Genomic DNA, 26,975 nt, shown 5'->3' with positions numbered 1-26,975 from the left:
TTGTAAAAAATGAGTATGAAAGTATCATAAAATAATATATGACCCCCATGAGCATTTAATATTGGTAGCTAGGATTTGCTAGAGATGTGCCTTGCAAACATGAATGCAGAAATTCTCACAGCTGCCTCTTACAGGTAGGCCATTTTTCCTCCACGAGGAAGCTGAGCAGAAAGATTGAGCAAAGGGTAACCTGTTGCAGACTGAAATGACCTTCTCCGAAACAAGCTGGAGATGAAACTAAGGAGTGAACATACAGTGACTTCATTCGGCCTTGAAATTCCATTCCTGTGGGTCTGGATGAGGGGCATGTTCCTGGGGCTTCTCCCACCTTAGGGCGATTCCCAGGAAAATTAGACAGTAGCCGTGTGGAGATCAAGAAAAGGTTCCAGTTTTCCTCTAGTAGTTAGACGTCATGGATCTCTGGGTGCTTATCCAACAGCACGCTGCCCTAACCCGAATGGCCATGCTGGAATGTGACCCCGGTTTACTTCGTGCTGACCATTGTTTGCATCCGCCCTGCTGCCCCTCCAGAGCTGTGCTCTCACTCACCCTTGGCTGGAACCCTGCCACGGCCTCCCTCTGCAGAAGCCTGGACTGGAGGGGTGGGGGTAGGCCAACTGCTGACCGATCAGTGGAGTGCAGAGTTACAACACATTGGTCCATGTTGTCTGGTGCACCGGGGCGTTCCCTTCAGTTGTTTCGGTTAGCTCAAAGCAAAAGCTTTTACTTATTACTGAGTGCCTGCTCTTTGCCGGACGGACCCAGTGCAAATTCCTAGATATTTCCAGCTAGCAAGAATTGAAATAGCATCCAGTGTCCCAAACTTGATGGGTGTTGGAAGCTCTCCTCCTTACTTCTCACTTAGTCCCTAATGTTTTCTTTCTTACTAGGAAATAATAGAGCATACAGGATAAATAAGGAATAATATAATTTGCACCCATGTTTCTGTGCATATCTTCACATTTTACTGGAAGAAGTGAGTTATTATGAATAAAATCAAAGCCGCCTGCCTGTACCACCCTCCCTGAGGCCTTTTGTATCTTGCCCCCCAAACCCCACTGGCAGGTTGCCATTGTCCTCAGTTCTGTGTTTATCACTACCTTGGACATTTTGATATTCTTGCTTTATAAGTGTCAGTAACATCACATCTTTTGTATTAAACTTTACATATACAAATGGAGTACTAAATCATGCTTTTAATTTTGTTTCTGATTTTTTTCAATATCCAAGTTATAGAATGCTTTGTCTGTGGTCTGAGTTTGATGTGTTGCATAAATAGATTTCTGAACTTAACCTAAGAAGAATAGTCTTCCCTGGGTGGATTTAGAATTAAATTTCTCTTGCAGTCTTGCATGAAAGTTAAAGAAACTGACTATTTGGAGACATAACCCTGTGAACGAATGTAGCTGCAGTCATTCCATTCTAATGCTGTAGGGTGTTTTTTTTTTTTTTTTTTTTTTTTTTTTGGTGATGTGAATATTTTGGTGGTGGCTGTTTAGGTAGTCTTCAGGCCCTGCTGTTATAGCCATGCCGTGGTGGACATGAGAACATGTCCTCACTATTGACTGCAGCACCCACAGGAGAGTTTCCACAGGAATATACCCAGCACATGGGCTGGGTATATTCCACATCTTTACAAGAATTTTCCAAACTGCACTCCCGATGGGCCCTTACCAGCTCCATGAACACCTGTACGATCGGGTTGGTTACTCCGGACCCTTGACCAGATGCAGTCCTCTCTTGCCCATAACAGACTTAAAATTGTTTGCTAATTTGGAGGGTCTGAACTATTCTCTCACTGTTGCGCCTAATACTTTTTTTTTTTTTTTTTTTGAGATTAAAGACTCTACAGTATTTAGCAAAGTTCAAATGGACTTTTTTCTTTATTTTTCCAGATCAGAAAAGAACGGTTTAAATATTAGATTAGCGTGGATTTTTATGACTTTAGTATTTGCACAACTTCTCGTGCAGAATCCAGGTAGGCCTTTAATTATGAAGCTGTGAGGTTTGCTCTGACACCTGCTTTCAGGTTTCCTTCTTTGTGGGACTTCGCTTCTTCTTTCCTTCCAGTATCTGATTCTCCTCCCCAGCGCAGACCACGCCTCATGTTGTCCCTGCAGCTACTGCGTTCCCTCTGGCAGCCGTGTCCACTCCTCCTCCTCCTGTGTATGCATCCCCCTCTTGGTTAATGTAAACGCTGCACGAATTCTGTTGAGCACGATGATGCTGGCAGTAGGGCCGGAAGACGTAGGGAAGCTGACTTGTGGGGGGTAAGTGCATAGCACTTGGTATGACTAAGTTACAACCGCACTGGGCAGTTAGTTGCGTATGTGATAATAGAGACAAAAATGGCAAGAGACAGGGCGCCTGGGTGGCTCATTGGGTTAAAGCCTCTGCCTTTGGCTCAGGTTGTGATCTCAGGGTCCTGGGATCGAGCCCCGCATCAGGCTCTCTGCTGGGCGGGGAGCCTGCTTCCTCCTGTCTCTCTGCCTGCTTGTGATCTCTGCCTGTCAAATAAAATTAAAAAAAAAAAAAAAAAGGCAAGAGAGACTTCCTAAGGGAACATAATTGTATTCCTCTTTATTTATATTTTTAATGTGTCCCTGCCCTCCAAATTAGAGACATACAGACTGATTGGTTTTACTTGGTACAAAATACTCTATACCATGCAGTAAGTATATCGCAGTTTTGTCTTTTAATGAACCTGGTATATCGAAACAAATTCATAGCTGGAGACTGGATGAGAATGTAAAAATCTATTCTTAATGTATACGTTTTTCTTGAAAAGTTAAGTTGGTGATGGTGATATGTGGATCCTGAAAACTAGTTGGCTGCCCCCCGCCCCCGATCCACTTTACCATTCTTCAGAGACGATGCCCATTTTAATGGAAATGCGTGGTCTTTAGAAGAAACTAGAATGTGTATTATTTGGATTTTACTGGACAGGACAAGTGGGATTTGTTTCTTCTACTCCAGTTATCAAAAAGATTAACCCTTTGCCCTCTACATTCTAATTGTAACCGTTCGGAAACAAAGGGGTTGTTTGTATAAGATAGCTGAAAAATTGAGGCTTTATGCCAAGTGGAATGTTTCTCAGTTGAAGGAGGTAGCAATCATTGCACATATTTTTTTTCTTGTGTTGCAGGCGTCTGTAGAGGCTTCTGGTGAGATCGCATTATGCAAGACTGGATTTCCTGAAGATGTTTACAGTGCAGTCTTATCACAGGATGTGCATGAAGGACAGCCTCTTCTCAATGGTACTATTTCAAAAGATGTATTTGTCCATACAGTGTCTATGCTCTTGAAACAAATTAGCCGTTAAAAAGTCTCAAAATCATCTCTACTGTATAACAAGTAGGAATTTTTCACAATCGCTATAATGAGACTGTAGGGACTTTATTTTAGGATTACAGAAGAGCTTATGAATCTCTTATGTACATAATTGGAAGGATCCTAATCTCTTGAAAACGTCAGATTTCTTCCATTTTTCATTTATAGTAGAAACCATTATGTAATTAATTTTTACCATTTTTCTGCGCACATTTTACTTATTTTGAAGGGTATGTGCCAAACATCTGATTCCAATGGTTTTAGAAATTATTTATGGCAAAAATCCACTTAGCATTTTGAATTAAAGAAATAAAGAAATTACTATAGTATTATCTTTGATAAAACCTGTCAAAGTTCTTTAACATTTAGCTAAATTATCATAAAGGCCTTAGCAGATTAAATCTTGAGGCAGGAGCATGAGATCCGTATTTTTGTTATGACACTGCTCGTAGAAATTACTAGATTGCTAATTGAGCTGTTAACATATGTGAATTTCCAATATAGACATATCCATTGACATGTGGGTCAAGTTCATTGTGGTAATCATGTCAGTACCTCTCGGTAAAATCTGAAATAAAACTTGGAGTATCCTAAGCAAAATTGAAAGCCCCTTCCTTTGTCTCTAATAAAGAGATATATTTATTTGCCTTTAGGCAAATAAAATTTTGGTTAGTAGTATTTTCATGGGCTTATTTATCATTACATAAAATGTCATTGAAATGTGAAAGCAAGCAGAATTGATTAGTGAATTGTATTTAAATTGTTATTCCCCACAAATCGTGCATATCTCTAACGCCTTTTAGAGAGCTCCTTTTAGAAAATCCGTGCAGCCTCAACTAATTAATTTACACAGGGCTCTACCACACAGCCTTAATGTGTCCCTGCAACACTGACAAACCTTAGTGGTATAATACTTAAGAAGACCATAGACAGAGGACTTTGAAATGTAAATGGCCTCTTAGCTATGAAGGTTCTTTAGTGCAAGATTATCATTTTATCTTCATTTCTATTCTAATTGTGATTTGCTTACACCTATGTATTCTTTCTGTAGTTGATTTTTTTTTTTAAGACACCTTTCTATCCTTGCCTTATTACATGGTATTTTAATGAATAAATGTTAAATTAGTCTCTCTCCACACTGAATTGCTCATCTAGTGGGTGATGGTTGACATGATAAAGGTTTAATTCAAATCAAATCACAAATGTAGATTTTGAGTCTTGGAGTTCTTCTGCACGGTTGTCATTTTCTTTAAATCTGTGAATTATTATATGATGTCCTAGGACCGATGTGACCAGTAAATATTATTTGAATACTGGAAAAAATGCATCAGTGATGCTTTTCTAGAATAACTTAGAGGAAAAAAAATGTCAGTGGAATTGTTGCATTTTTGCCATTTATTTCTGAGATTCATTTTTAAATGGATAAATCTTTCTCTCAGTCTCTTTTCCTAAAACCTTGTTGAAATTTGCTGGTTACAGATCAACACACAGTCTGTCATTAGACACCATGGATTTAAGATGAAGTACATGGGCACGTTGGATGGTTTTGCAAATGAAAACTTGTTTTCTGACTATTAGGTAATGCCGGTAAGCGTAGAAATTGGGCATAGTGGCTTGCCAGGGTGTTTTTAGTATAACCTAGATGCTGGGATTTTGCTTGAGTTGTAAATGTGAAAGGTCGAAACTACTTTTGACTTTGTGCTCTCGCCATCATTGGGAGAAGTATATCCGATAGAAATTACATCCTTCGGTATGGCCAGTTGTTACCTTCTTTATCCTTAAGTGTTTTGTTTTGTTTTTTTCTTTTCAGACTATTTCTCTCATGCCACCCCATTACTTTTCTCTTTATCATTCATAGAATATGTGAAAGGTCACCAGTATCTGAGAGCTTAAAGCATAAAGTTCAAAATATTGGTCAGTAGAAAAAGATGTTTTGGGGTGAGGAAGAAGACTCACACAGGCTTTTGAGAAAAATCCATTTTTTATAAGAGCGTTGTCCCCAGTTGTGTTTCCTTTGGAGAATTTTTTTAAAAGGAGTCTACGTTTGGGCGCCTGGGTGGCTCAGTGGATTAAGCCGCTGCCTTCGGCTCAGGTCATGATCTCAGTGTCCTGGAATCGAGCCCCGCATCGGGCTCTTTGCTCAGCGGGAGCCTGCTTCCTCCTCTCTCTCTGCCTGACTCTCCGCCTACTTGTGATCTTTCTCTCTGTCAAATAAATTAATAAAATCTTTAAAAAAAAAAAATAAAAAAAAATAAAAGGAGTCTACGTTTTTACCTGTTATATCTTTCTGGAGTTCTTAGTACATCTATACACTGACCCCAAAGACCATGCCGGGACTGTGTTCATGAATTCTGGGCACTGCAGTAAGTTCATTTACCTTGTACGTACTGTGTACTATGTAGGCGTACCTTTTGTCAAGTTTGATGATTTATGATGTTTAAGGAAAGAAGTAATTGGACATAAGATATGTATTAGAGTCCTCTAAAGCATTTGCCTCATGGTAAGCCCTACTGTATTAAAGTTTACAGTAGAGTCTGAAAGCCTCCTGAAATCATAGCTCCTGACTCTTGATGCTTCCTCTGATTTCTCACTGATGACATTTGGGAAGAGGGGCATACAGTCATATGTATAGTATGGTTTCATAGGATACACCCCTGGTGCACTAGTCTTTGCTCCAAACTCTGACATTTTGTTTTAGAGGTGTCATGCATGATGATTATTTATCGAACAATAAAACACCATAATCTTTGTGAAAAGTGATTGGAATGCATTAAGCATTAGATGGATATCCAGTTGGTATTGGTCACGTTAGTGAAGCACTATGTGGAAGAAACAGAAAAATGTCAAAGCTGGGCTGGAGTGTGGAGAGCATCCTTTCCTCCCACACACCTTTTGTGCTTTGCTGCTGTGATGAATTTCATAGGAAGAATGAACCCAGTGAGCTAGTTCCAACCCTCCAGTTTCTCTTCCGGTTGTCATCGGTATGTCTTCTATAAAATCATAAAGAAGACAAATGTATTCTGTGATCAGCCTTTACATTTCGTGTGATAGCGTGTTGAATATTTCCACTCTTCTGAGAATAGTTCAGTATTAAAAAGTGGCCATGTAGACCTTCGTTCCATTTTGTTAGCAAAGCCAGATTTTGTTTAACTGGGCCTCTATTTTTGTACTTCCAGGTTGTTCCCAATTTTTCTCTCTTACATAGAGTGCTGCTATGGAGATGCTTTTTTAGAGAACTTTGATTTTTCTTCAGGGATATTTTTTAGGGGGATATATACTGAAAAGTAGAATTACTAGGCCAAAGGGAACGTAGACTATTGACAGTATTTTTTTTTTTTTTTTTTTTTTTTTTACATTTTTGTGGGACACTTCCTTCCAAGGCTAAACGTATGTTAGTTCTTTTCTACATCCTCATGACCATTTAATTCTATAATATTTTTCATTTTCCTCTTCTCCCTGGAGTGAAAAACATTCCTTTTTCCTCCTGTGGTATTCTCTGCCTTTGCCTTTATAAGTTAGGATCAACTGTAATATGTTGAGGTACTCCTTTTTACCTTGCATTTGTCTATTCTGTTTTAAAAGCATTTATTACCACCCCCCTCATTTTACAGATGAGCAGACTGGAGCTCAGAGTGAGAGTATAGGCTTTTCCTGTGATTATACAGCTCTTTAGATGGTTAGCTGCAGATCTGGAGTTAGAACCCAGGTTTTCTGATTCCTAATTTAATCCCGATGACGGCGATGATTAAAGAACAAAACAAAACATTATGGTATAATCCAGGGAAGAGTGAGAGCTAGTGAGAGCTAGCCTAACTGGCCAGGTGTCTTGTGACAAGTTCATCTTAGAGCTGGTCTTCCTTATTCCCACCTCACACCATGACTTGTGTGCCACAAGACATATTTGGGAATTGGTGACTATGGAGCAACCAGAGCTCTCTGTAATTAAAAAAGACATTTCAATTACTGTCACCATTCGTATTTTGTGCCTACTTGTTTACAAGTAGCAAAATTTAGGGCTCTGCAAAGTAATATTTAGTCTTTAGTATTTAACTTCTACTCTGCTGAACTAGAAAAATCTCTCATGGTAGCATCTTACCTGAAAATAAAATCACTGCAATCATAAATTTTCATTTTGCCACCAGCAGTGTCTCTGACACTATGAAATCACAGCCACACCGTGACATTGCAAAGAGCATCCAGGCTGTTTTGCGTGTGGATGTCAAGAGTGATTTTCCTGCGTGTTGCACATTGGTGGTCTACGTGCTTAGACATTTCACTAAGTAAACTCCTCCAACTCTGGTCAACATAAATAGCAACCTGCAATTACCAAGAATATTTTCAGTAATCCATTTATACTCACCAACTCTGGGCAGGACATGATGATTATTTTCAACTGGAGGGAATTTGATTTAGATTAGTTTACTTACTGATTGAGGCTTGTCTGCATTAAGAAGCTCTGGGGAAGCTGTAGTGTACGGTATCTTGAGAGGAGAGTACGAAAATATTTTTTATCAGTTTAGCAGGACTTCACAACTGCGCTACTTCTAAAACATTTTTTTTATTAACATATAATGTATTATTTGCTCCAGGGGTATAGGTCTGTGAATCATCAGTCTTACACAATTCACAGCACTCCACATTGCACGTTTCCTCCCCACTGGCCATCACGCTGCCACCCTGCCCCTCCCCCACCCCACCCGCCACCAGCGACCCTCAATTTTTTTCCTGAGATTAAGAGTTTCTTATGGTTTGTCTCCCTGCAGTACTTTTTTTTTTTTAAAGATTTTATTTATTTATTTGACAGAGAGAAATCACAAGTAGGCAGAGAGGCAGGCAGAGAGAGAGGGGGAAGCAGGCTCCCTGCTGAGCGGAGAGCCCGATGCGGGATTCGATCCCAGGACCCCGAGATCATGACCTGAGTGGAAGGCAGCGGCTTAACACACTGAGCCACCCAGGCGCCCCCTGCACTACTTTTTTAATGAGTACTCTTGTGTATGTGAATTGGAAAGCCATCCTTATTTTAAGTAGCTCACTGTGTTCGAGGCTTGTATGGAATTGTTGTGAAAACCTTGGCTTTCTTTTCTGTTCTTTTTTTTTTTTTTTTTTTTTATTTTGTTTTTTTTTTTTTTTTTTTTTTTTTTTTTTTATTTTTACTTTTTTTTTTTTTTTTGGGTACTGAATGTGTAAATGTTTTTAAATATTTGGAAGGTAGGTTTATAAACATCGTATTTATAAAGTTAGCTAGTGACTTGAACTTAATTGATTTCCAATGATTGTGGGAAAAGGCACTAGGTACTGAGATTGTTTTCTTGGATATTATGATAAGCTCTAAGGAGTTACAAATGAAATGCAGCCCTGTGGATTCTCAGGGGTGGAGACCTTGTTTTAATACTGCATGACAGTTTTTTGTTGTGTTTTTTTTTTTTTCTTTTTAAGAGCAATTAAGTATGTAATAAGATCAACATAATAACTAAGAAAATATCATCCTTGTTTTCATCATCTCATTTAGACTTTATTTAAAACTGGGAATTTTTTGTATCCCTTTTGATGTATTTTAGGTCCATCTTTCTTAGTGCATTGCTGCAAACCAAGATAAGGCAGTTCGAGTGGTCACTTTTTTTTTTTTTTTTTTGGGTCATTTTAGAGTTATTTATAGCCTTCAGTGATTTGGAGTAGCTGAGGCCTGCTTTCACAAGCTTGCAACCAGGTCTGTGTTAAAGAAAGTAAGTCACTGTTCACATAGGTAGACATATTAGCAAGCAGGCACCCAAGTGGTTTAAAATCTGACCTTCTAAGATCCAGAGAGGCCCTTTCTCAATGTCCCTTGGATTCTCTAGTAAAGGTCTAGTAGAGAATAGAGGAAAGCCATAGTAAACACGTGAAATTTACTGTATATGAGATGCTGTAAGTGCAGAAAACGTGCAGAAAAAAATGTGCAGAAAAATAATGCAGAGAAGAGAAATAGGGAGAATGTGTCATTTTGCAGTTTAAATAGGATGTTTCGGGGAACATCGTTGCATAGGAGATATTTGAGTAAGAACCGATGTTGGAGGAGATGGTCCAAGAACCGTACATATTTAGGGGAGGAGCATTCAAAATAGAGTAAACATCAAGCACAAGGGCCCTGAGGCAGACGTGTGTTTGGAATGTTGGAAGAGCAGCAAGGACCGTGGTAGGATCTAGAAGAAGGGGCAGAGTAGTCAGGGATGAGGTCAGATGATGTTAGAGCAGTAATGGGCCACACTGTGTGGGGTCTTGTAGACCACTGTAAGGACTTTGGGTTTTACTGTGAGGAGGTAAAAAAGCTATTAAAGGGCCTTCAGCAGAGGAAAAACATGACTGACTGATAAAATAGCATCATTCTGGCTGTTGTGTTGAGAAAAAACAAAGGAGATAAGAGGGGATGTTGAGACCACTCAGGAGACTAGTGATAATGTCGGTGAGAGAAGATGGTGGCTTGGAAGAAAGCAACAGAGGTAGGAGAAGAGGTTGGATTGTGAATATTAAAAAAAAAAATAAGTTATTGATGTGAAATTCACATAGCATAAACTTAACCATTTTAGAGGGAAACATTCAATGGATTATACATTTCATTGTTTTACAGCCACCACCTCTGTCTAGTTTCAAATCATTTTGAATCATTTTCATCACTTAAAAGCAAAACCCCTTATCCATTTAAGCATTTTCTCCCAAATCTTCCTCCTCCACCCAGTCCCATAAACCTTTTTTATCTGGTTTCTTTCACTCAGAGTCATGTTTCGGTGGTTCATCCCATTGTAGCCTGTGTCAGTACCTCATTCCTTATCATGGCCAACTAGTACTCCATTGTATGTATGTAAATATGTATATGGTTTGCAATTTGTCTATAAACTATTCATTCATTGGTTGATGGACATTTGGGATGTTTTTACCTCTTGGCTGTTGAGAATACAGCTGGTATGAACATGTAGTATACGTAGACTTTTCGAGTACTTGTTTTTCATTTCTTTTGTATATACCTGGGAGTGGAATTGAGGGGTCACATGGTAATTCTGAATCTAACTCTTTGAGGAACTACCAAACTGTTTTGCACAGCACCTGGACCATTTTGCATGCCCAGTGGCAATATACAAGGATTCCCTTTCTCCATTCCTCACTAAAACTTGTTTTGATGGTAGCCATCCTACTGGCTACAAAATGGTACCACTTTGTGGTTTTGATTTACATTTTCCTAATGAGTGCTGATATTGAGTATCTTTTCATATGTGTCATTTGTGTCTCCTCTGGAGAAATGTCTGTTCAAGTCCTTTGCCCATTTTTAAATTAGATTTTTTTTTTCTTTTTTTGTGTTCTGTCGTCAGAGTTCCTTATATATTCTGGATACTAGACCCTTAATAGATACATGATTAGCAAACATTTTTTTCCCAGTTTCTAGGTTGTCTTTTCACCTTCTTGGCAATGTCCATTTAGTCACAAAAGTTTTTAACTTTAATGAGGTCCAATTCACCTATTTTTTTTTATCTTGTTGCTCTTATGTTTAGTGTCCTATCTTAAGAATCCATTGCAGAATCCAAGCTCATAAAGATTTCTCTGTTGTTTTCTTCAAAGAGTTTTATGGTTTTAGCTCTTATATGTAAGCCATCGACCCATTTTGAGTTAATTTTTGTGTGTGGTGTGAGATAGAAGTCCTAGTTTATTCTCTGAATCTCTTTTGACAGTAGAGCTGACAGGATTTGATGGCTTGAGCGGATAGTGTATAAACAGAAGTCAAGAATGACTCTGATAATTTTGTCTGAACCCTGGGAAGGATGTTAGTCACTGTTGTGTGGAAATCAGGAACTTGGTGTGACTATGTGGAGAAGAATATCAGAGATGTCAAAGGGACATTTGAATGAAGGTTTGGGGTTCAGTGAAGTAAACTGGGCTGCAGAATGGGAAGTACTAAGTGTATAAACAGTTAAGTAGAACCAATACTCAGGCTGAAGTCAGCCCAGTGAGAGGAGGAGAAAACCAACGAGAAAATAAATAAATGGTTTTGAATCAAGAATTTGAGCACTCCAGTGTTAGGAAGTCAGGATTAAGAGGAGGAGTGGAGACTGAGAAAGAGTGACCAGGGAAGTAGGATAAAAATCAGTAAGGTGTGGTGTCTTCGAAGGCATGTGAGGAAATGTGTTAAAGGGAGGTCACGATCATCTGTGCCAGGTGCTACTGTGAAGGAGGAACTCAGATGAGAACTGGAAATTCACCATTGATTCCGTGACATGGAGTAACTGGTGTCTTCTATTTGGGTGTGTTCAACTGTCAGGTGGAGGAGGGAAGCTGGATGCAGATGGAGTTTTCCTTTAACAGGAAGAAGAGAAGTTAGGTGATGGTTGGAGAGAGATGTGGGGTTAATCGAGGATATTTTTTAAAGAGGGGAGTGACACGTTTATATGATGATGGGGCACATATTCCAATAACGGGGGCTGGTGATGGTGCTGAACAGAGGAGCTAATTGCTAAGACAATGTCACGGAGTAGACTAGAGAAAGGAGATCAAGTGGGACTTAGAAACCTGTATTTATGACAAGCTCCACAGATGTTTTTATGTACCTGCATTCGGGAACCACTCTAACACATTTTTGTTGAGTCACTCCTAAAATGGTTTAAAATCCTTCACTCCAGCTTGATGATTTCATGTCAGCAGAAGGTTTGCTCTACAGAAATGGCAGATAGGATAAAAATGAAACCCTTGTGGTGTTCAATGATGTAAACAGTGTTTTCATTGCTGTAGCATCCTTGACAGATGGTTATCCAGTTTCTGCAAGAATACCACTGCTGCTCCCTCCCCACCAAATGAGGAGGAGATCACTCCCTTACAAAGTCTGCTCCGTCTTTGGAGAGCTCTAACTGTTAAAAAGTGGTTTCTTAAAAAGTTTAACTGGAGCATATGTTCCTCAGATTTTTACCCACTGGTGCCTGTCTTATTTTTTGGTACCACACAGAACAGCACGTATGTTCTGTTACACTCTCAGGTCATTCATTTCATCATTTTTCATTCAATGAGTATTTGTGAACATTTGTCAGATGTCAGGCCTTTTTCAAGGAGCAGGCAGGGGTGGTTAACAAGATAGGCGGGACCCCTGTGGTAGCAACCTACCCTGTAGAGATCCTTCACGTACCTGAACACGGTCACCTTTGCTCCTTAAATCTTGTCTGCCCCAGGCTGAACATCACGTGGTTTCATGTAGTTTCCTCGGTGGTATTTGAGCATTCTGGTCTATGCCTGCTTTTCAGTAGAGGAAACCGAGGTTCCCTCCACCTCTGAACTCCTACCTTCTGTATCCTGCCCACGCTGCAGAGGCCTTCTTGCCTTTGATGTGGACGCGGCCCTTCCAGCGCTGCCCAAGGTGGACTCTGCATTGTTTCCCGCTGCATGATTTTGTTGGCTCCTGTGAAGACTGTGGTTAACTAAAACTCCTGGGTGTTTTTCAGATGAACTGCTTACCATCTTGCACTTGTAAAATTGATTTTTAAACTCAAATGTTAGACCTGTAAGTTGATTCTTTTTTCAAAAAAGCCCTCGTTTCAACATCATCTGGAGACCCCACTGGCAACCCAAACACATAGTAGCCTCAGAAATCAATGCCAGTACTTACTTTAAATCCTCATTTGAACAAAGGGTGTACGATAACATCTACAGGTTTTGGATGACATATGCTGCCAAATCGATGGCGTAAACCACACACACACACACACACACACACACACACACACACTTTAAACTGTTAAATGACCAAAAAGCGGTTGATGAGTTTCAGCCTGCAGCAACTTTAAGAGATATGTTAAGAGTATTTTTCAGCTCATGGCCTATGATTTTCTTAAATAAGACTTCTTAACATCAGGCAATGGAGAAAAGGCCTGTTGTAGATATTTGAAGGTATAAATAACAAGGGATTTAGATTGCCCAGTTACTACTGTTTCAGATTCCTGCTGAAAAATGAATTTCACTAACTTTAACAAAGAGTAAAGAATAATCTATTTTCAAGAATGCATACCTCTTTTAAAGCACATCTAAGTTGTTACAAAGTCTCCGGCTTCTTCTTGAGGACTGTTGTATCAGTAAATGGTTGTCCACTAAACTGAATCCTAAACTGAATGGTGAGCCCATTATGGCAAATCCATAACATTTGCAAATTGAGCACTATTGGGGGTAACTTTGTGTTTTGAATCATGTCTCGTAGGAGTTTCAGGTTTCTTTCTTCAGTTGTTCCTTGTTGAATCTTTTATAGATCACATCGGGTTGGGATTTGTTCACTTCAAAGGGAAGGTCACTGTCCCTTGATCTATTATTACTTCTTCCAGTTCCTTTTATGGATGCTTTATTTTCCTGTTGTTTTGGGGGAGAAAACGTCTTTTAGGGGTTTTTTCCAAATGGAATCATCTTTTTTTTTTTTTTTAAGATTTATTTATGTATTTATTTATTTGACATAGAGATAGAGAGCACAAGTAGGCAAAGTGGCAGGCAGAGGGAGAGGGAGAAACAGTCTCTCCACTGGGCAAGAAGCCTGATGTGGGGTTCGATCCCAGGACCCTGGGATCACGATCTGAGCTGAAGGCAGGCACTTAACCGATGGAGCCACCCTGGCACCCCTGGAATCATCTTCGATGCTAATATTCATAATCTGAGTTGTATCAAGAATGAAACTGAGAATGAAGCCTCTTTCAAAGGTGTGTATTCTTACTCTAGGTCATGCGTTCCCAGTGTCCCCCCACAGGAGCAGATGGTTCTTTGCGACAGTGTGTCATTTCACCTCATTTGGAGATTTCCAGTAGTATGAGAGGGTATCCCTTTATCAAAAGAACTCATCAGACTTTAATACAACTGTCTATTAAATTGACTGTTGCATGGTTCTGTATTATTTATATGCTTTTGTTACTTCGAGTTTAACTTTTGTTGCTAGTGTCCATATTAAAAAGTGCAGGCAATAACTCTAACAACATTCTCTTGTTTTAACTTTTTTTTAAAGCCAGTGTCATTGGCTTTCAGATTTTGGGGGTGCTTGAGAGTTGCCCTGGGGGGAGCTTATTAAAATTCAGATTCTAAGGCCTACCCCAGATTTTAAGGTCTTAATCCTAAGTCTTAGGTCTAAGGTCTTAGTACTAAGAACATATGTTATTACAAGTGAACTCCAGGCGATTCTAATAAAAATGGTTTTCCACCAAACAGACATAGTTGGATTTAGTGTGTATTTTCATGACAGAAACACAGATCAGATGGATTTTTAGAGATATACTTTGGAGGTTGTATATTACCTCCTCATTTTTTGTCTTTTTTCTTTTCTTTTTTCAATATTGAAGCCTGCTTTCTGTTCCTGGATAAATACTACTTGCGTTTAAAATAGACATTGGTGAAACCTTTGTTCATGTTAATGTTTGATCAGAACGTATCTATATGGGGTGCCTAGGTGGCTCAGTTGTTAAGTGTCTGCCTTTGGCTCAAGTCATGATCCCAGGGTCCTGGGATCGAGCCCCACATTGGGCTTCCTCCTCATTGGAGAGCCTGCTTCTCCCTCTCCCTCTGCCTGCTACTCTGCCTACTTGTGCACTCTCTCCTTCTAGCTCTCTATCAAATAAATAAATAAAATCTTTTAAAAAAGTAACATAACTATATATACTATTATTGCATTTTTGTTTGTTTTTAAATATCTTGATATTTATTTCACCAGATGCTCAAGTAAAGAGGCTAGTAAATTCTAGTTTAAGTGTGAATAAATAGACTATTAATTCTGTACTTACCTGGTTAAAAAAAAATATGGCAAAGAAAGTGGCCCATACGTTCTACCTCCAGTTAATTCCTAGTGAAATCTCCTCCTTTCTTGGCTGCTTCATTTACTTGCTGATATTATGGTATAACTAAAGGTGTATCTGTCCAGAGGGGAAGCACCGATATATTGCATTTGATTTTCCTCTGACATCAGCAGGCCTTCCTGATGTTATCCTTCCATATTGGCATTTGACTTTACTTAGCAGAATGTTGAATTACATTTTATTTTCTTTAAGATTTGATTTATTTATTTGAGAAAGAGGGAGAGAGAGAGTCTGTATGAAGGGAAGTGGTAGGGAGAAGTGAACTCCCCACTGAGCGGGAGCCAGACACAGGGCTCCTTCCCAGGACCCTGAGATCATGACCTGAGCCAAAGGCAGACCTTCCACTGACTGAGCCACCCAGGAGCCCCTTGAATTACATTTAAAAGCCCTACAAAGAAGGGTCAGTTCATTATTATTTTGTCTTTTATTTCAGAAATTCAATTTAAATTAACTGCTCCAGATTAGCAGGCATTATGAATTTAAGGAAATGTTAATATGGAAATTTTCAGAGCCTGGCATGTCTTTGTGCTCTGTACATTGAGCAAATACTTGTTTTCTGGCGTGTGCAAGGAAGTCAGCATACATCACCTCGGAAAATGTCACTGCCCAGCTAACACTTCTTAGTTGTGGTGGTGGGGAAAATAGTCTCAATCTATGGGAATCATTAAATTATAAATATTTCTCTGTAGAATCTGTGTGGTTTTCAAGGCCAAAAAGAATGGACCACCTTAATGAAATAATCAGAGAAAAATCTCCAACAGTGCTGAATATTTGTTCTCCTAATTCCTTTGTGAAATTAAATCCTGCAGATTTTCACATTATGTATCTATGTAATTATTCCTTCAGTTCAGTCACTTAGATCTGCGATGGCATCTTTTGTTGACTTGTCATCTATTCTATTGATGCCGAAGACAGTTAGTAAAGCATCTTGTTGCATTTATGTTGTAGGAAAATGGTCCCTTATGAGGTAATCTCACACTAACTACTCAAACTGATAAAGCCCGAGTAGGGTATTGTCACTCCATTAATGATTAGCAAATTAGCAGATAGGCTGAATTCTCAGGCCATATTAGTGCCCCGTTGTCAGAGGTTTGGTAGTCTTCCATTGAAACATCCTAATTGTTTAACGCGTCTCAAATAATAATTGTAATTTATCATCTTCCAGGCAGCTGTTTAAATAAACTGGACAATTAAAAACAGATGCATCCTTTGTTTTGCTGGTTATTCATATATGATGCTAGTGGGTTCAATGTGGACATTTCATCAGTGTTCTATAGAGATTTGTGAGGATCGTCTTTACCTTCGGCATTCAGATTGTTTTTTTAATAAATGTGTTACATTTGCATAGCCCTTTCTACTTCTTCAGAAATTGAATAAATTTTATTTAGCTGCTTCAAACTCTTGAGTCAAGTAGGACAAGGGGGTGCGGTGAGGGGGTGTGGCGGGGGACAATTTTATTTTCACATAATAAAACTGAGTTCACAGAGGTGAAGTGATTCACTTAAAATCATAAGATTAATAAGTGGCTGAATGTGGTCTGGATATTTTCTTCTGATTTCTGTCAATTATACAGTCCTTTCCCTCCAGCCCTTCGAGGTTAGTGCTTCTCAGAAAGGGTGGTTCTGACAAGGCATTTCATGCACCTTCAACTTCCCCTCCCCCACTGGCCAGTACTCTGTTGCTTGTTTGGTGTTTTAAAATCCATGTTGCCAGTGCCTGTTCATTTTACCATTCGTCTTTTCCCAAGAATGATCACAAAACCTTGCTCAGTTTCCTTAAGGTATTAGTAAGTGCACCCAGAGTTCTACATTTTTTCTTCCATTTTTGGACTCAGTGTCCTACCCTGAATACTCTTATGCCATGAATGTTTTCTACTTAAGAAATAGCAATTCATTTCTATGGAAGAGGATAGAAGACAAATGTGGCCCCCAGGATGCAGCATCCTGGTTTTGCCAGACCCAGTGGCTGGTTGTTAGCTGGGAATAGATAGAGAGATGATGCTCTTGTTTGCCGCAGATTATTAAGCGAAGACCTGGTATAGGAGAACATGAACGAAAACCAGAACCAGAAGACTGCGTACATGCAGGAGATCTCATGATTCATTAATATTAATAGATTTTTTTTTTTTTTAATTTATCAAGTGACTTTATGCACCAGGTTCTTGATAAAATGGCCTGGCAACAGTGACCCAGTGTTGCAGGTAAGGAAATTCAGAAGTAAGCAATTTTAACAGGATTTACCCAAGGCATACTATTAGCAAGTGGTGGTACCAAGAGTTAACCCCAGGTCTATATGATTTCCATTCCTGTGCTCTTCCTGATAGACCAGGCTGTCTCCATAGGGTGTGCCTGAAAATGTAGATCGGTAAGGGACCAGATCTGTAGGGATGACTTCATAGAGAGGCAAATGAGCTACACTTTCGAGAGTGGAAGTTTAGGTAGAGGAAGAGAGATGGATAAGGAGTATGTGTGTGAGATCAGATTGACATGGGAAGAAGATTTTTACTGGAGATTACTTCCCCAAATTGCAGATTGATGGGACCAAGTCCTGAGGGCCCTCAAGTGCCAGAGGACGGGATTGAGTTGGCTGATGATGTAGGAGGCTTCTAGAGCTGGGAAGGAGAGTTAGGAGAATTAGAAATCATGCAGAGGACAGTTATGGATGAAGCTGACTCTAAAGGTTGCAAACAGTAGGTGACTCATGTCTTGTGTGAAGTCAGTTTTGTGATAGACATCATGGTGGCCTCCCCCCGAGAGTCCTTCCTCGGTTACTCTTTGGGTATCTACTCCTGGCAATCCCACAAGGTTCCTACCTTTAGAAGAAGCTTAGTCTGCCTCTGGTTCTAGGGAAGAGATGTCATAGTCTCTTCCTCTGACCACGGTGGAACGCTTAAACAGTGAGCTCAAGTTTAAGGAAAGAAATATTCTTCCCTCTCAACTTGTGTCTAGATCTTTTGCCCCCTCATGTCACCTGCCCCCTCCATCTGTCACTTTACCTCCACGGTTCTCACCCTCCCTGGATGGGGACAAGGAAGCAGATCATGTCAAGAGCTCTTGCTGCCATCTGCTTCCTGGCAGAGTGGAGAGAAGGAAAGAAACCTCGGCCTTGATGCAGTTACTGAACAGCTGAATTAATATGATCCAGAGTTTTTCCTATTCCTGGACTTCTGGTCATGTTAGCTGATAAGCCCCATCAATTGTGTAAGGCAGCATGAGATGAGCTTTCTGTTATGGGAAGGGAGTTGCATCCTAGCTGATAGTGGGTTTTGCTGAAGGTCTCAGTCAGGATGGGAGCCCAGACTTCATAACTTCTGGGAAACAAGAAGCTCTGGCTGTGGCCAGAAAGGGGGACTATCAAGGTAAGGAAACGAAAGGAGTTGCTTTGATCAGGGGTCTGTGCTTTTCTGCCATGGGCCTGACATAATGGTCATTGCTATGAGGTGGGGACTGTGTCACTTATTTATCCAGTACCCCCAGTGCCTGGCACAATGCCTTACAAATCCTTCGAGACATGAGTTGGGAGATTAAGTGAATGAATGTGTGTGAACAACAGTTTGGTGGTTTACTGAGAAATAGGAAATGAGGTCAAGGAGAGTATCATCTATTGCATGGAATAATATGGAAATTAAAAGGAAAGTAAAGTTCTTAGTAACTTAGAAAGGTGGAAATGGGGTAATAGTTTGTGAATTGGTGGGAAGTGTTTGGTTAAAAGGAAATTGTAACTAGGCCGTACGATCACACCATTTAGGCTACACAAAACTGCTTTGGGAACAATTTCTTCTTTCTCCTTAATTTTTCTCTCTCTCAAATGGACCAATTTTTTCTAAATGTCTTCCCTAATATTTTGATTTTCTTCTAAGAATATATTGTAAGATGGAGCAGAAAGAAAAATTAAGGTTTTTTTTCTAGGTCAGATCTTAATAGAAAATCACCATGGCAGTGAGAGATGTTGCTATGCGAAGATTCTATCAAAGTGTTCCTGTAACTTGTCTAGGTGGGAAGGGAGGTGTTGACATTAAAAACCTGCAGTGTGCTTGCAGTGGGGCCTTGCTATGATCGTTTTTTGCTGCTGTGGCCTCTTTTCTTACAAAGTAGGGATACAAAAGCTGTTCAGAGTGTTAGATTTTTAAAAACTGACAGAAAATTCACTCTGAGAATTTTTTTTTTCTTCCTTTAGTGCATTCAGGATGTGGCAAGAGAATACCATAGACTGAATGACTCATAAACAACAGAAATTTATTTCTCGCTGTTGTGGAGGCTGGGAAATCCAAAGGTGGCTGATTGGGTGAAGGCCAACTTCCTGGTGTGTAGACAGCCGTCGTATCAACTCTATCCTCACAAGGTGGAAGGGTTGAAGGAGCCCACCTTTTTTTTTTCTTTTTTTTTTTAAATATGAGGATACCAATCCCCTTGTGGGGGCTCCCCCCTCATGACCTAATCACTGCATATAAGCCCCACCTCCAAATGCCAGGTATCAGGGAATACGTTTCAACATAAGAATTTTGGGTAGCCACAAATAGTCAATGGATAGCAAATCCCTAACAGAAAAGATACATTTTAGTATTTTGGGGGGAAAAAAAAAGTTGATTACATAATAGTAGATCTGTGGAAAAGGCAGAAGAAACTTGAAATTATCACTATCAAATACTGTAGAACTCAGAATATCTTATTTGAGCTAATTTGCATAGGTATTCTGTTGACAAATTAGGTGGTATTCATTGGTCCAAAAATTACATTTCCTGTCTCAGAATTCTGGAACTGGTTTTTGTTTTGTTTTGTTTTGTTTTGCTTTTGGTTGTATGTCTGGTTAGCTAAGGAAATGGTGTAAAGAGCCGTTTTTAGAAATAAAAAGATTCCATTGAATGGATGAATGTGTGTGCCCATGTATGTGTCTGAAGGTAAATTTTTAATTAACTCTTGAAGGGAGCTCATCTAAATTTGGGATTACTGAAGTCTCAGCTTCCCATCGAAATTTAGTTCTTTTCACTCTTCTGGAGGAGTGCTTGCTCTCACAGTCAAATTCTACCTTGGAAAGTATTGGCAGCAATATAGCTCTCTGCGCCCCCAGAGGAGGTAACACAATTTTAGACTTTAGTCACTGGGGACGGAGCCCAAATCCTCTCCAATGGGGCTCCCTGGAAGAGGCCTGCTCAGCTGCTGTGCTCACATCTTGAAGCTCTCTGTCATCTCAGGACTTTTGCCCATTAATTCTGCCTTAGAGACCTTAGCTAGTTGTGGTGTGATTACTTCACAGATGTCCTAGTTGGGTGGGTATAGGCTCATGTCTGTTAGAGCACTAGTTTTCTAATTGTTATGCCTGGGAAACATTGTCAGAAATACATTTCACATCATTATTCTGTATTTACATGTGTGTGTGTGTGTGTGTGTATGAATGTCTTTTGGGTGTATATATACACACCATGCATCTATATGTCACAAGACAATATATTTACCGTTGATGGTGATGTACTCCATTTTTCATTTCATTCCATCCTACATGATACTAATAATCTATTGTATCTGTGCTTTGAAAAGCATTGCCTTTGCTCTGCATTCTAGAGTAGAGGAAATACTCAGCCACAGAGATTTCTGTGTCTTTCCAATAGAAGTAGACCTCTGATAACTGGCTATGACATACCCACCTATGCCATGGTCTCTCTGTTAGTGTTAATACAATCCCAAAATGTTCCTAATGCTTCTAATATTTATTTATTGGACACTGTGTACTGGATATGAAAATTTTAGTGTGTGAATTAGCACCTGTGGGCCTCATTGTCTTCGGTTAGGTGTGAGCACTATGATTGCGTATCATCTATTTTAGAAATGAAAAGAGCGGTTCATTATTCTGCCAAGGAAGTAGCCGAGCACAGGGACATTGTTTAATGCCGCATTTTCCCCAAAATTCTGCTTTTTGACCTAGTAGCACTTTCCTCATGAAGTTCTAAAGGTCCGAAAATCAGTAATAAGGAAGTTATATAAATTATGATTGCTGACATAGAAAATCATCATTCAGTTTTCATAGTTAATACTTTGCATTTTCCAAGTTGTGGCCAGAACTGGAGTCTAACTGGTGCCCATAGGCTGGACTTTGAGAAAAATAAAGTTTGGTATATTATCTTCAGTTATGCTTATCAAAGACATCAAGGCCAACTACTTTCATGTATTTTTTTCTTCTACTTTTTTTTGATGATCACCACAATTAACATATATTTGCTTAACTTTAAGTACATAGTTTTTATATGCAGGTCGTTATATTTTCTTTTTGAACTTAAAAATCTTTAAAGTAATGATTTAGAAGTATTAAAGCAAAGGGTGTAAATTCTTTCTAAGTGAAAATAGCTTTGCTTTAGGAATATGTTAGTCTTGGACTCTGATGTTTTGAAAGACAATTATAATTTTCACGTGAGTAGCTATTAACCAGATCACAAAATGCAATTCCAATGCCTGTTTGCAGGTAAAAGGGACAGAAATTACGTAATATATGATGTCCACTTGTTTGGAGTTGGATAGGAGATGTCCGAAACCTGTATGTAATGTCTGTAAATGTCATTAGAGATTATGGGAGTGACCCACCCAGTGAGGGCTGCATATGAAATTAATTTACAAATTTTACCTTCAAATATAAGCCAAACAACAATTCAGATAGGCTTTGATTTGTACCACTGATGTATCTGCCAAAACTGAATAAATACTGTGTGTGTTGAACGTGTGGCAAAGCTCCCTCTATTTATTGTGTGTTTGTATCTTTCTGTGGGAGGCAGCCACTTCGATAATAGGGATAGTGCTAAACCCAGCCTAAAGTTAACTTCTTAATTCATGGATGCCATTGAGACATATTAAAATAACCCTTTAGCTATTATAGTTTAGCAGTCAAGTTTCTTTGGAGAGTAGCCAAATACGTGAGAAATAAATATATACACATCGGATATTTTAAGCTCACACTTATATTGTACACATAGAATTCTTGATGCATCATCTATGAAATAATGTAAATGGTAAGGTTATGAGACTTTGTTACAATTTAAAAAGTTTTGAGAACCTAATTATACATTCTGGTGTGGCTTATTCACTTTTTAAAAAAAAATCCACTTTGATTTTGTATTTGATTACTGAAAAACCAAAGAAAAAACTGATAAGAAATTTCATGATAACATTTTTAAAGTATATCAAAAGTGTAATAATGAGTTTGGATCCTGGCATGCTCATAATACTGTTTCACTGTTTCCTTTAGTTGTGTGTCCTGGGAATATTGGAGGTGTCCCAGGATGGTAGATAACTAGTCATCAGTCACTCCTTTATTTTCTCATTCATTATCAAAAGTATTTGTAACTGAGCAGTTTTTTCGGATTGTAAGTTACTGGGTAATATTTTAGCTTGGCAGAATATTTGTGCACTGTCCTCTTTGGCCAGCATCATGGTATACTTTGATGCTTAAGCACATAAAGCTTTGCAATATATTAGCCATACAGTTAGCTGAGTTCATGTGCATGTATGAAATGAAAGAGGAAATGTTACATATTTTTGTTCCTTTATGAAATAATTTTCTGATTGCATGTGTCCTGAAGTAGCCTTGAAGGACTAGTATGTGTCAGGGTAGCTCTACCTCCAATCAGAATTAAACCCCACTTATTTTTTTTTCCAGATCTAGTTCTATCTATATATAATTGTAGTACATTTTCTTCTCTTGGCATGACTTATATTACTGTATCATAATCAGTCTTTGCGCTCTACTAATATATTGTTTTCCTTATTAAAAAGGAATGAACATTATTTTGATAAGGCTAAATAAAATCTTAAATGTATTTTTGAATATATACTGAATACTTGTTCACCATTGTTCAGGAAAAAGTATTTTTCTTTTACCTTAGGGCCTTGCTTTCTGGGTTGCCTCCCAAATTTCAGATAGGACTGTAATAACCTGTCACTATGGCTACTGGAATTTAAATTTGCTGTTATTAAGGGGAAGCTTATAAATTCCCAAGCGACTCCAAAGTTGAATCCATCAACTAAATCCATAACTGCTCCTCTGGGAACTGGGGGAAAGCCCTGTAGATTTTGGTATTATTTCCTTCATATCAGTGTGGTGAATTTGGGTGACTTGACAATTTTTTTTCTATACAAAAGAAGATGAATTAATAAGTAATAGTACTTTATTATTATTATTTTTGAAATTATACAGTTCCTCATCAAGCTCTCTGTCTCTCTAATACCGCTGCTGGAATCTTTTATACAGGCAAGAGTTTGTCTGTCTCCTGCCTAAGGGCTCACGATGGGCCTACATGGGTCCACAGAGTCCTTTAGCCCTGTGGACATTCTGGGTTCATTTCTGCAACTATTATTATTATTTTTTAAAGATTTATTTATTAATTTATTTGAGAGAGAGAAAAAGAGAGAGGAGAAGCAGGCTCTCCACTGAGCAGAGAGCCTGATGTAGGGCTTGATCCCAGGACCCCAGAATCATGACCTCAGCAGATGCTTAACCGATTAACCTATTAATTGATGGGTCTGACTGCACCATTTGGTCACATTGCCATATCTTTGCATGTGCTGATTTGCCTCTCCAGAACCTACTAGCCCCCTCTGCTCACCTTTCAGTTCTAGCAACTTGCTTTCCATACTCACCTTGCATTCTGCTAGGATGGCTTCTTGGATCTCTATCTCCTGTGCCAAGCACAGCACACTCAATGTTTGAAATCAGTGATGGCTATCACTCACTCATTCTCTTTATTTCAGAGTTTAGAAAATTGGAGAGATTTACCAATCTTAAGATTTTTTTCAAAGGTATTTATTGGTAGACACGACATTGGAAACCTTTGTGTTTTATATTGATGTAAAAGCACCAAATTTGCTTGAGTTCCAGACACTGTTAGGGTTTTTAGACATGTTATTCAGCTTAATTATAATAGCAGTTAGGGTATATTTTATATATATTTTAAAGGGATTGAATAAACAGATTTAGAAAAAGCTAGAGAATTTCCAGGAGAATTTAGCTATTAATATGGAAGATTCCATGTTTTCCTCCAAAGGCTACATCTCATCTTCCCAAGGCTTGCATATACACTCTACTCTTATTTTTTTTTAAATATTTTATTTATTTATTTGAGGGAGAAACAGTGAGAGATAGATAGAGAGAGAGAGAGAGAGCATGAGCAGGGGGGAGTGGGAGAGGAGAGCCAGACTTCCCGCTGAGCAGAACTCCTCCCCCACCCCGCCGCCATGTGGGGCCTCATCCTGGTCCCAGGTTCATGACCTGAGCCGAAGGCAGATGCTTAACTGACTGAGCCACCCAGACACCCACTGTACTGTATTTTATTTTGAAAGATTTTATTTATTTATTTGACAGACAGAGATCACAAGTAGTCAGAGAAGCAGGCAGAGAGAGAGGAGGAAGCAGGCTCCCTGCTGAGCAGAGAGCCTGATGCAGGGCTCGATCCCAGGACCCTGAGATCATGACCTGAGCTGAAGGCAAAGGCTTTAACCCACTCAGCCACCAGGCACCCCACTGTACTGTATTTTAAAGAAATAATTCATTTTGATTTTTAAAAGTTTATTATATAGTCATACAACCTCCAATTATTCTACTTAAGTTTAATTTCCTATTCCCATTTGAGAACAGTAGATCATTGAGCAAATAGTTACGGATTTCTAAGGTCCATTTTTCTTAGGATGTTGACGATCTCCAAAATAAAAATATTTGACCACTTTTAAAAGCATAGGCATCTGGGTGTTTCCTCTAGAATAACAATATATGACCTTTCAACAATGTCTTTTGATTAAATGTGAACCATCGTTGTGTCAGTCTGAGCAGTTCAGGTGTTAGACAAGGCAGTTGATTGTGAACACCCTCTTTTCGATAAGGACACCACACTTGGGGGTACCTGGCTGGCTCAGTCAGTAAAACAGGCAACTCTTGATCTTGGGGTTGTGAATTTGAACCCCATGCTGGGTGTAAAGATGACTTAAAAATAAAATCTTATAAGAAAATACTTAAGGGAAGCTTTCAGTTTCCCTACTATTCTCAGTACCAAATTAAGGAAAATGATTAAATTATCTTTCATATTTTCCATACCCCAAAATATTTCTTAAATGTAAGTGCATATATCTTACAATCAGGAGCTGTGAGCTCTAGGTCATCAACGATATCCAAGAGTTAGCTCCTTCAGTTAATTTCAGTTTTCTGAGGATAAGGACAATCCCTTTTTACATGTCTGTTAGGCTGAGTAAATACGTTAATACCTATGAAGTGCTGAGAATAATGCCCACCACGTAGTAAATGCTAAGTAAATATTCATGGTGATAATTTAGCATTTTTTTCCCTCCACTCCTTCCTTTTCAACAAGAAGCATTGTCAGAAACTGAGTCAATTAATGGTTACTTTTAGTAGATTAACATGTAAGGGTAGATAAGTCCATTTTATAAAGCAAGCATTTGAGTTCACTTTTCCTTACTGCCCCTTTGTAGTGTATTTCTACTTAATCCTGGCCCCCTTTTTAAGAAGAAAGTGAATTTAAATATTGTCTTTGAGTCTTACTTCCTTCTGCCTCCTGTCCTCTTTGGAATTACTGCCGGCAGATAGTTTTTGCATTCACTGTATTAATTGAGAAACAACAGCTACTTTATTCATTCTAGGTATTTTGGAAATACTGGTTAAAAATCAATGGCTGAACAGTAATGTACTGGTTTTCTGGCTTCTTGACCTTCACAGGGAGGAACTTGAAGAGTTTCCTCACATGTGATATAGTGAAACATATATGTTAAAGTAGAAGTCTCTCTTCTCCTCTTGCCCATCTGCAATGTCCTTAATATTTGTGTAACAGCTATGGTATTCTCCAGATAAAGTGGGCATAAAGGTATTAGAATCTAAACCGTAGGCAGCTTCTAAAATAACTAATATTTGTCTCTAACGATGTTTTCAAATAATTACCTTAAAACTTTAGAATGAACCCAGTGTATAGGCAGTGTCTGCTCCATAATACAGAAGCTCATAGGCATAGCAACTTGCCTGATACTGTACTGTGCAGCTCTTTGGAAGCTAAACCAAGATCTGGACTGCATTCAAGTTTGAATTCAGTTTCTGGGCTGGTCCCCCTCCCACCTCCCTTCCCAGCTACAACCAATTACTTTATTTCGTTAAGTGAGTCATCCTTGAATCATTATTAGTCAGTGAGGTTGAAAAGACAAGAAATATTGGAGAGATTAATGTAGTGATTTAATGCTAAATTATTGCCATCCTCTTTTAAATACCAAAATATTGGAGTAGTAATGGTAGAGTAAGAATAATGGGTAAATGTGGTCATATGTCAGAGTACTTAACCCTTTGAATTTAGAAGGAAGGTAGAAAAACTTTCTGGAAATACTCCCTGGACTGACGTTTAGAAAACCTTTTATTGTTTTAAAACTGAGAAGTTTTCAAAAGTGTAAAGGTGAACACTAACAAAATTTGGAAGCACATGCTCGGCCTGTATTCTGAAAACCAGCATGAAGGGGCATGGCTTCTCTTTTTTCTGAGATTAAAGCCTCCTGGAAATTCTGGCAGCAACATCTTATTGTAATAAGATAAGTTCGCAGCATATTCAGGCTTATTTTGAATGAAAATTGAGTTTGACTAAAGAAAATCATGTTCTTCCAAATGAAAATGAGCAGATGTACAAAACGAACCTTAACATTAATTTAGGATTTGCCCTTCCTTGCGTGCACCATCTTACAGTAATAGTGAAAGTGACAGGGTCGGGGGAGGCGCTGCATCGTTATCGTTAAAAAAAGTCACTGCAAACATCTTTTGGGGTTTTTAAGGGCACAACTGTATCAAGGAGGCGGA

The 26,975-nt window shown here is 38.9% G+C and overlaps 1 protein-coding gene across 1 annotated transcript in view; it reads left to right on the top strand.

Annotated features, from left to right (window-relative positions):
• Positions 1–26,975, top strand: part of CDH2 (cadherin 2) — a 209,086-nt gene that overhangs the window by 25,176 nt on the left and 156,935 nt on the right. The window contains exon 2 of the mRNA XM_059409398.1: positions 3,146–3,257. Coding sequence (XP_059265381.1) covers positions 3,146–3,257 — 112 coding nt within the window. The remainder of the gene's footprint in view (positions 1–3,145; positions 3,258–26,975) is intronic.

Source organism: Mustela nigripes, chromosome 8 (assembly GCF_022355385.1).
Source record: "Mustela nigripes isolate SB6536 chromosome 8, MUSNIG.SB6536, whole genome shotgun sequence".
Lineage (NCBI taxonomy): Eukaryota > Metazoa > Chordata > Mammalia > Carnivora > Mustelidae > Mustela > Mustela nigripes.
This window is presented reverse-complemented; position numbering and strand designations above follow the sequence as displayed.